This window comes from Pseudorca crassidens, chromosome 8, assembly GCF_039906515.1.
Source record: "Pseudorca crassidens isolate mPseCra1 chromosome 8, mPseCra1.hap1, whole genome shotgun sequence".
In the NCBI taxonomy this organism is placed as follows: Eukaryota; Metazoa; Chordata; class Mammalia; order Artiodactyla; family Delphinidae; genus Pseudorca; species Pseudorca crassidens.
The window spans coordinates 66,154,912-66,165,780 of NC_090303.1; the positions used below are offsets into that span (position 1 = coordinate 66,154,912).

The 10,869-nt window shown below is 37.9% G+C and overlaps 1 protein-coding gene across 9 annotated transcripts in view; it reads right to left on the reverse strand.

Annotated features, from left to right (window-relative positions):
- MATCAP2 (microtubule associated tyrosine carboxypeptidase 2) overlaps positions 1–10,869 on the reverse strand; it is a 94,932-nt gene that overhangs the window by 63,299 nt on the left and 20,764 nt on the right. For 6 of the 9 annotated variants that reach the window (XR_010945583.1, XM_067746721.1, XM_067746715.1 and 3 more), the window contains exon 2: positions 1,187–1,884. Coding sequence is in view for 7 of the 9 variants with exons in the window: in XM_067746715.1 (XP_067602816.1) it covers positions 1,187–1,884 (698 nt within the window). In the remaining 2 variants the exon portion in view is untranslated. The remainder of the gene's footprint in view (positions 1–1,186; positions 1,885–10,869) is intronic. The other 3 variants (XM_067746723.1, XM_067746718.1, XM_067746716.1) reach the window with 2 other exon arrangements.

Sequence of the window (10,869 nt, forward strand, 5' to 3'; positions counted from 1 at the left end):
CAAAGGCAAATGGAATCACGCAGCTTCACCTAGCCTACAGATTTTCAATCACTGACAAAGCCAAGTTGCACCTAATGCGTTATAAAAACCTGTACAAAATTAATTTAACCAAATGTAGTCTGCTTTTATGATCTCAACTCTGTGCCCTGAAGGTAAACATCAGCCAACTTCTCCTCAAATAAAGTGGATTTTTTTTTTTAGAAGATGTTGGGGGGTAGGAGTTTTTATTAATTAATTAATTTATTTTTGCTATGTTGGGTCTTCGTTTCTGTGCGAGGGCTTTCTCTAGTTGTGGCAAGCGGGGGCCACTCTTCATCGCGGTACACAGGCCTCTCACTATCGCGGCCTCTCTCGTGGCGGAGCACAAGCTCCAGACGCGCAGGCTCAGTAGTTGTGGCTCACGGGCCTAGTAGCTCTGCGGCATGTGGGATCTTCCCAGACCAGGGCTCGAACCCATGTCCCCTGCACTAGCAGGCAGACTCTCAACCACTGTGCCACCAGGGAAGCCCAATAAAGTGGATTTTGAAGTTTATTAAGACCTTAACACACAAAACTGTGTGCTAAGTATCTAAACTGAGCAATTTGGAAAGTGTTGCTTATATCATCCACATCGTGATTTGCTACGCTTGAAGATAATTTTTTAAATTCCATTATTTTCTTCTTTAAATGAGTACTTATATATTTGATGATTATTAACAATTTCAGTAAAGCATTAAAAAGTTCTTTGGCAAGTATCAAGCCTAGTCCCCAAAATGCCTTTAGGGGCCTAAGCAAGCTGAGAATGTAATATAACAGGGAGAACCAGAGATACTGCATGCTCCATCTAACGCATTCAAAATCAAAAAGAAAACAAACACTTGTCTGTGGGCTGACGAATGGGCCATAAGTTTGTAACTCCCAAATGAAAGCTTGGAACCAGAATCTGAAGCTTTTTCCTAACATAGTTGCTTCCTAACACAACGTCTATATAATAGATTCTTTATAGATTTTGATTAGTGCAAAGTAGTTTACATATGAACTGTGACACTCACCTGGAGATTTCTTGTCACATATTTACATGTCCTGGATGGGAGTTAACTATAAATAATTGGAATATTTTAAAACAACATTTTTGGCTTTCTATACGATGGCAAATAATTGTTTTCATTACATAAAATGAAATACTACTACTGAAGTAGCATTTTACCTGCTTAAGAAACCGGTCAGTTGCGTTGCTGTGCTTGGCTAACACACTTGGCAGAGAAGGATTAGCATATTCAAACTGAGGATTGTAGGTATAGTCAGACTTAAAGAATCTCACTTTTTCTTTCTCCAAGTTGGTGGGCTTTATAGCACTCAGTATACAAAATTTCTTTCCAGAAAAGTCATCTCCTTTTTCAAAACTTCTAGACAGCTGAGGATGCACCTTTGGCTTTGGAAGAGTGGAGAAGTGGCGTCGCTTGACCTTTCTTTCATTTTTGGGTTTAGGTGGCAGTACTGTGCTGTTTCCTGTAACAGAGATATCATGTGTAAACTTTACAGGACTTGACACTGAACTAGTGACAAAAACAGCAGGCTGCCTTTCTAGGCAGTACCAAGTATCACTGCTCATCACAGGCACTGGGGCTTTCATCTTGCGAAGATCTTTACTGCGTGAAGAGCTAGATTTGCTGGGTTTTCTACATCTTTTGGAGTAGGTGGAGGAAGACTGTTTTTGTGAATGATGCTTTTTCTCCTCTTTGCTCTGTAGTAGGACATTGTAACTACTGGTTCCAGTTGTGAAAATGTCCTTTAGTATTCCAGGAGATAAATGTGAAATGCTTCCTTTGCTGCCAATAATCAAGGACTCTTCTGCATTTAGAATAGACTTCTTAGCAAGTTCTTGCTCAGGCCAGTGAAGCTTTTCTGTGTTAATAAACAAAATCAAAACAAAAGAAATAACAAAAGATACCAGATGAAGCAAATTGCTTATTATGTGAAAAGTATTCTGAAGGTTCTGTAAACTTTATAATTTTGCAACAATTTTTAGAAAAGACATTTTTAATATTAAGACTATATTACTAAACTTTGGGTAAGCTAGACACGGTCACTTCTATAAGAATGTACATATGTTAAATTATCTATAAAAATCCTCAGCTTCAAACCATTTAGATGACCAAAGTCTAATCTAGATGTGAGATAATATACATAAATAATCTGAACACTCAACTCTACCAAGAATGTGGATTTCGTAGAAAGGATATAGTTTAATAGTATTACCAATATCAAAGTAAAATCCAAGGCATTTTCAAAGTCAATACAATCTTGAAATCTGACACTATATATAAAGGTAGCCATCAGTAAAAGAAGGACAACACTGTCTTACATATCTCAAAAAAATTTTTAAATTAAATAAATGATATGTGCACATTCAAGCACGTTTTAGTAATGTCACTCAATATTTATTAGTTGCTTTTCTTAATTTTAGGCTATAGGTTAAGATTAAAGAAAATCAAGTTTTTTCTTGCCAAGACTTAAAAAAATAATTACTATGTGAGATATCAGTATATCAAATGCCAAATTAAGGAGAGGTCAGTTTTGCCTTTAGATCTCAAAAGTGCTTTAAAGAGGTAAGAATAACTTGAAATATTGTTGCTTATGTACTGTTTTAAAACTGTATTGATTTGCATTCTTTCATTCCACAAATACAGGAATACTGCTAATAGATACATGGATCTGAAAAACATCTGTATAAATACATTGCTCTTGCCTTCAACCAGCTTCTAATCTGGCTCTGAAGGTAAGGCAGTCCTATGAAGATTTGAGTACTAATACGAGGTAGTATAAGCTTAAATGTGAAAAACAAAAGATACAGACAATAACCTAGGGTTCAGGGAAGGAAGAGAAACATTTGAGAGGATTTCAGGTAAACCCTTAAGAGCTTTCAGATTCAATTCTAAACTGACAAAAGTGTTTGAGTTTGTCTTAAATCCTGGTATTTGAACTCCTATCTGACCATGTCTGCTTATAAACCCTTTCTAAATCCTTTCTGCAAATGTGATACATGATTCTCTCAACCACCTCTCTTTTCTAAGTCTCATGGATCCTTATGCCTCTAGCCCTCAACCTCTGGCTCCTACTATGGAGGCAATTTCAACGCTAGCTGACTTGGACAGCTGCCTTCCTTGCCAAGAAAGAGACAATTTATTTAATTCCATTTTAAAAAAAACTGTTTATCCACATAGATCTGTCACTCACTCACTCAAGATTAGACATTCAGGGATCCTTTCTATAATAAGTAGTAATAAATAATAATAATAGCAGCCACTATTTGTTAACACATTTATGTGAGTTTGGGATTTCACCAAAAACCTTGCATGTTATATCACTTAAGCTTCAGAAGTGTTAAGTAATGTGCTCAAGGTTATACGACAAGAAAGTAGCGAAGAGCAAACTGCGATTCGAATGCAGATGTGTCTGATTACAGAGTCCATGCTCATTCTATTATATAAGGTCATTCATTCAATTATCAACAGACATTCAGTATTAAGTCTGCTACATGCACAGCACTACATCTTTTCTTCCTCTGTACAAACACAGCACCCTAGTAAGACACAGTAATCTGAATAACTGATGTATTCAATACTAAGATAGGTAACAGGACCATGTGTTATTCATGTTTCTCTTTCCAACATCTAGCAAGGTAACTGGTAGATATTCAATAAATGTACAATGAATAAATAAGTGAATGAATGAATGGCACAACCCTAAACATGCCATTCTCTGACCACTTTAGATATACAGGTATTTGTAGTTCTGGAACCATTCTATATTTCTATGAGGAGGTGACTGTAGAAGTGGAAATATAACCTGGAAGACCTTGAACCAGTGGTTCTCAAATGAGAGCAACTGTGCCCTCCAGGGGACATTTGGTTGTCACAATTAGGGAGGGATGCTACTAGCATCTTGTGGGTAGAGGCCAGAGATGAGGTTAAACATCCTTCAATACATAGGACAGCCTCCTACAACAAAAATATTCATCCTAAAATAATGCCACGGTAGGGAAACCCTGCACTAAAAGTTTTTAAAGCCCAGAAGTCTTAGGGTTTAGGGTAAAGAAACAGTATGAGGTCAAAAGTAGATAATAAACAATCCAAATATGTAAGGTACTTAGAAGTCCTTCTAGTTAACATTTTCTAGGCCAACATATGAAATTTGAATTCTGCTGTCTAAAGGTAACATGAAAGTACAAACTTGCAGGGGCTAAATAAAATGTCTACTACATGGACAAGCCTGAGAGATAGGAACTAGACTGCACAGGGTCATGCTGAAGGTTGATTGTACAAAGAAGCCATTCAATAATGTGAATAAACAGAACAAACAAAACTTTCATCAATGGCTGGTAAGTCCCAGATCCTCAGGGGTTTCATACTTAAGTGTTGCCAACTGATAGTCAAAATTGGGTAGGGTGGGCAAACATAGGCTAAGGAACACAAGCTGCAGTCCAAATGCCCAAGAACAATGTCGGTGTCCCTAACAAGACACCACAAGTTTAGGAGACGAGAGGTGATAATGAAAGTCAGACTGAAACAGACACTGAAAGGAAAAGAGCAAGAGAACTGAGATAAGAATAAGGGTATCACAAACGGAGAAAAGTTGGTTAAGGACTAGGCACAGCCAGGAAGGTAAAAGGAGGTAATCAGGTTTTTCTCGTTTGGTCTTCATAATAAAAAGGGGGAATTTAATAATAAAAAAAAAAGGGTGGGAATTTACCTCAAATTAAAATCAGTTAACAAAACTACTCTGAAGAATTCCTAATTTGGGTGGTTTGTTACAGGTATATTGATTTTTTTTTAAAAAAAGAATATTCAATGTAAAAAGTGCTTTCTTTGGTTCCTAAGACTCAGTAGCTCTGTTGATCAAAGAGCTGCGTTCATAGAGTTTTCTGTTGTTTTGTCATAAAGCATCTACATTCTTAATTCTGTCCCATCTCAAACAACCTATACACTTCAGGATACTTAAACAAAAGTCCTAAACCAGCTGCCAAAACACTCAAGGAGGAATTGGGGAAGTGGGAGAGAAATTACAGTGTGTGCATGACAGAACCCCTTCCCCCCTCCCAGGAGTTGCAGCATTTCAGTTCACTTGCTAATTATCTACCTGAGAGGTTTAGCATCAGTCCTTTTTAAGCTCCATCTGCTCATAAGTAGTCTGGGAGTACCAATGGTGTATCTATTTAGTAAATGTCAATCCTGCCAAATGCTGATATCCCATGAAGTTCATAAATGTGGGGAACGTGGACCTTCAAACAACTCTTACAAGATAGATATAAATTAATTTCTCAGAGTCATGCTAATCTTATTTTAGTTGTATTAAGTACTAGAAAACCTAAAATACTGTTTTTGTCATTTTAAATACTACTACTGTTTAAGAAAAACAACCTTTAAAACAGGCTTAAGAACATAATAAAAGGACAAGAAGAAGAGTTCAATGAAGAACATCCTATTCTCCTAACTCCTTTTTTCCTGAAAAATCAAAACTTTAAGCATAAGCAGCCTTCTTTGGGGGCAAGTGTAACTCATTTTCTCTCATAAAAGTAATAAAATAAATAAAAATCATACTCTCATATTAAAAGTCACTATTTAATGTAACATTTTAGCCACCAGCAATCTGCTTCACTATAACCTTGGAGAAAATGAAAATAACTTGTTGATCAAAGAAGTCATTCACCCCAAAATGATTACCCATATTGAGGGAAAAAAGGAAAATAATATTACATTAAAATTGATAGTATATTCACAAGTGGATGACTATACTGAAATTACCAACACAATGAAAGCTGAATTTGTATCTAGAACAGGAGTAAAGAATACCAGGATTCCTGGCTTCCATTCCCAACTCTTTCAATAACCTCTCTGTAATAGTGGCCTTCATCACTAAACCCATCAGCGTCTCCTGATTCTCATCTAAAGGAATGGAAGAAAGAGGGGAACACTGCTCACTAAACTCTTAGTGTTTCACAACTGAATAGGTGAGGTTTCACAGTAGTTACAAGGTCTCTGGCTGAAAGGAAGATCAGATCATCAGAAACAAAGCCTGCTGGAAAATACCATTCAACCAATTTTGACCCATAAAATGGCAATTTCATATGGTTCACTTATACTTATGAAACCTGAGAACCCGGGGTAATTTTATACCACAAAACGATAGGTTGCTTGATTACAAACAGAAGAAGAGGCAAAATAAAACAATTCCCAAACAAGATAAACACTTTAGTTTTGCCAAGCTGTTCATCATTACTTAAACTCAAATGATCTAACATCTGTCAACAGCAGAAAGGATGAGTAAATTGTGGTATATTCATACAATAGAATACTATATGGCAATGAAAAAGAACAAACTGAGTTTGCAAGCAACAATATAGATGAATCTCAAAGACAATACTGAGCAAACAAAGCTAGATCAAGAGACTACATACTGTATAATTCCATTTATATGTGGTCCAAAAACAGGCAAAACTTGGGACTTCTCTTGTGGTGCAGTGGTTAAGAATCTGCCTGCCAATGCTGGGGACACTGGTTCAATCCCTGGTCTGGGAAGATCCCACATAATGTGGAGCAATTATGCCCGTGTGCTACAACTACTGAGCCTGCAGGCCTAGAGCCCGTGCTCCTCAATAAGAGAAGCCACCGCAAGGAGAATCCCGAGTACCACAACTACAGAAAAGCCTTTGCACAGCAATGAAGACCCAACGCAGTCAAAAATAAATAAATTAGAAAAAAAAAACAAAACAGGCAAAACTAATGTATGGTATTAGAAGGCAGAATAGTGCTTATCTTTGAGGAAGGGGTTATAACCTGGGAGGAGGTACCAGGGTACTGGGGGCTAGAAAGCTATCTTGTTCTGCACAGTGGTTACATATGTACAGATTCATCAGGCTGCCCATTTAAGACTCAAGCACTTTACTGAATGTAAGTTACATTATAATTTTTAAACTGGTATATTTAAAAAAATCAGTATCTTTGAAAACATTTATTGCCCAATTTGTCTGCATTATAACAGGTAATCTTTTAATTATAATACCTCCAAATTCAACATCATCCAATACAGTTTCTCAGCTGTAAGTAAACAGAGAGATGAAAAGGCACTGCTAGTATCATTCAAGAACTGAGAAACTCAGCTATACTTCAGGATTCTTAAAAATGTCACAGCCCCGGTTAGGGGCACTTCAGTGTTACTCTATCAGCAGCAAGGACTCTTATAATGTGATACTATTGTTTTTTGGTCAGAAACTGCTTGTGGTGGTGTGCTTTTGCAGTTAGAAGCATGCAGGGTATTCTATAATGCTGGGAAATGATGGTCTGTGGTAAAAGAAAATGCATTCAATACCATCTAAAACAACAGTGAACATGCGAGAAAAACTTCCCCAGGCTTTCCACTTAGGGTGAAGAGAAAATCCTAATCATGGCACATGAGGTCACTCATGGTCAGGTCACTCTGCCTCTCTGGCCCCATCATGCACAATGCTCCCCCTTAATCAGTCCACTCTAGCTTCCCTTCATTTTGTCAATCCCTCACACTCACCACTCCCTCTCCAGACACAAAACATCTTCATATTCTGTTCCCTGTGTTTGAAGAGCCCTCCCCTGTCCTCTCTGTTAGCTTAATCCCTATTCATCCTTCAGTTCAAGTATCACTTGTTCAGGAAAACTTCCCTGGAAGGTTCTTTGACTCACTTGTCACGGTTGCAGTCTTACATTTGTTTATATGATGGCCTTCCTCATCACTGAAATTATAAGTCCCATTATGGCATACATCTATGTTTGTTTCTGCTCACTCACTGCCCTGAGAGGTAGCCAAGGAAACAGAATATTTGAGAGGAGAGAAAGGATTCAGGACTTGAATGCCTGAAGGTTGAGGCAAAAATCATACCAGGACGCATAAAAATGTGAAACAATTAGTGATGTTGAAGATAAATTTTAATGGCAGGTGCCTACTGCTGTAGGACAGACAGGAGCTATGTGCCTAAGTGTATTCATCCCACATGGCCAAACACTGCTCTTAAGACTTTTGTCTCCAGTAGTTTTAAACATTCACTTTTGTTACAAAGGAGCTTCATTTCCAGATGATTAATCACTTCTTATATCACATACAAGATACAGGCAGTAGGAATTCATAAAATAACATAATCTTATATGGCTTCTGATAGCATTTTGTTACTCACTTAATGAGCTAGATGTCGTCTTCTATTTTGAAACAATTTTATAGTCAAGTACAATATGATCTTTCCAGGCAAAAATTAGACTTGCCTGTGATAAAAACTTAACAGCACCTGGAGTAAACTATCAGCTAATGTACCACTGATGTTAAATGAGATACACATGTTGAATTTTGTGGCTTAAATCAACACATAGTCATTTAAACAAGGGTTCTGACTTTCCTAGTGGTTGAGAAAATGGGCTTTGGAATGGAGCTTCTCTGATTTGAATCTTGGCTGTTTATTAGCAGCTGTGACCTTGAGCAAGTTACTTAACATCTTTGTGCTGCAGTTTCCCTATCTGTAAAATGGGATACTATTACTATGTACCTCACAGTATCAGTAGGAGGATCAAAAAAGGTAATATATGTGAAGTGCTGAGAACAATGCTGGCTTGTACTAAGCAGGTGTTAACTATCAGTATTATTATATTCAATACTATATTCAGCTCCTATAGAAATACTCCATGGAATAATGTAAATGGGAAGATATTCAGAATCATGAAATTTGGATTTCCAAGGTAAATTTAACATTAAGTAATAAATTCTACATTCTAGAATCAACATTTTAGTGGCTTTAGTATAATAAACCATCTTCTTTAAAAAGCTATGAGAAGGTAATCTCTTCTGATTTGATCCCATTTCAAACAGCATATATAACATACAAATCTTTCTTTTTTATTTTACTTCTCCAATCAGTTCACCAGGATGTTATATTTAGATTATATTAAATCATGACTAATAAGTCAATAGTGAGTAAGATACTATATTGGAAGTGATTTCAGAAGTAATTGCTTCAGTCTTGAAATAAAACAATCAGTTTGCTCTATACTTATTTTAAAGCTGAAAAGAAATAAACACATTTCCATCAGTACCCTTACCACAAACAAGCATGCTCTTGATGCTAACCAGAAGAACATGGGCTTCTAAGATATCAATGAATGATGTGATAGTGAGGGAAAAGGAGGGCATGCTTTCAGCTAAACTCTCTTCATAAAGTTTCTGGCCGTTGAAACTGGGCTTTCTGATATGTCAGCAAAATGCTAGGCATGGGGTTCTAGAACTATTCTTTTAACTAGTCAAGAAATTTATAAAAGAAATGGAGAAACTATTTTGAAAAACAGCCAGTCAGTTGTTTGTTTTGCGGTACGCGGGCCTCTCACTGTTGTGGCCTCTCCCGCTGCGGAGCAACAGGCTCCGGACGCGCAGGCTCAGCGGCCATGGCTCACGGGCCCAGCCGCTCCATGGCATGTGGGATCCTCCCAGACCGGGGCACGAACCCGTGTCCTCTGCATCGGCAGACAGACTCTCAACCACTGTGCCACCAGGGAAGCCCCAGTCAGTTGTTTTAAATGAGGCTTGAATTGTCTCAAATGACTATTTGAATTTTTATTGAACTACAGAAATACACTGCCAGATTATCTTATCTCAGGAAATGCAACATGCAGAGTTGGATTGATACGTCTATTGCCACTAAATTATGGGAAGAGAGCTGAGGCAGGAGGAGTGGGTCTACTATTTTAGAAAGTATCTCTCCTCAAACTTCCAACTCTGCATATTGAAAAACAGGAGATCCACTTTGTTGCTAACTGGTCAGATACCTGCTTTCTAAAACTAATATTATCATAATTGTATTTTTCCTCTACCATGATTGTTATGCTTTGGGGAAATCATCTTAATTGATGTTATCTCTAAATCGTTATCTAATAACCTTCACTAGTATATTTTTCTAACTAGTATATTTTTTCTCCAGGGCAGTGGTTCTCAAATGGGGCGGGGGGGGGGGTAATTTTGCCCTCCAGGAGACATTTGACAATGTCTGGAGACATTTCTGTTTGTCACAACTGTGGGGGGGGGGGAGGAGGGTTACTAGCTTCTAGTGGAAGAGGCCTGGGATGCTGCTAAACATTTTGCAATGCACAGGACAGCCCACCGCAACAGTTATCCACCGACTCAACATTAATAGTGTCATGGTTGAGAGACTCTGTTCCAATACAAAAAGAAGATATGGTACTTTAAAGTAGCTTTCGGGACTTCCCTGGTGGCGCAGTTAAGAATCCGCCTGCCAAGGCAGGGGACACGGGTTCGAGCCCTGGTCCAGGAAGATCCCACATGCCATGGAGCAACTAAGCCCGTGCGCCACAACTACTGAGCTTGCGCTCTAAAGCCTGCGAGCCACAACTACTGACCCCACGTGCCACAACTACTGAAGCCCGCGCGCCTAGAGCCCATGCTCCGCAACAAGAGAAGCCACCGCAATGAGAAGCCCGAGCACCGCAACCAAGAGTAGCCCCCGCTCGCTGCAACTTCAGAAAGCCCGTGTGCAACAACAATGACCCAACGCAGCCAAAAATAAATTTTAAAGAATAATACCTTCCAATTTTCATTGTATTTTAAGATGAAAGAACAGGATCTACATCAAATCACTTTAAGAAAAAAAGTTAATGCCAATTTAAGTTGCCTCTTAAATCTTAGATCTTGTAATTGTCTGTTTCCTGACAACATAAATAACAATGAGATAAATCACAGCAATGTCATGACTGCACAAAATCAACTCCTCATTTTATAACCTGGAACATGAAATATAAAATTAAGACCATAAATATTTTCATTAAAAGTGAATTTTGTTATACAATTTAAAATTTTGCAGAAAAA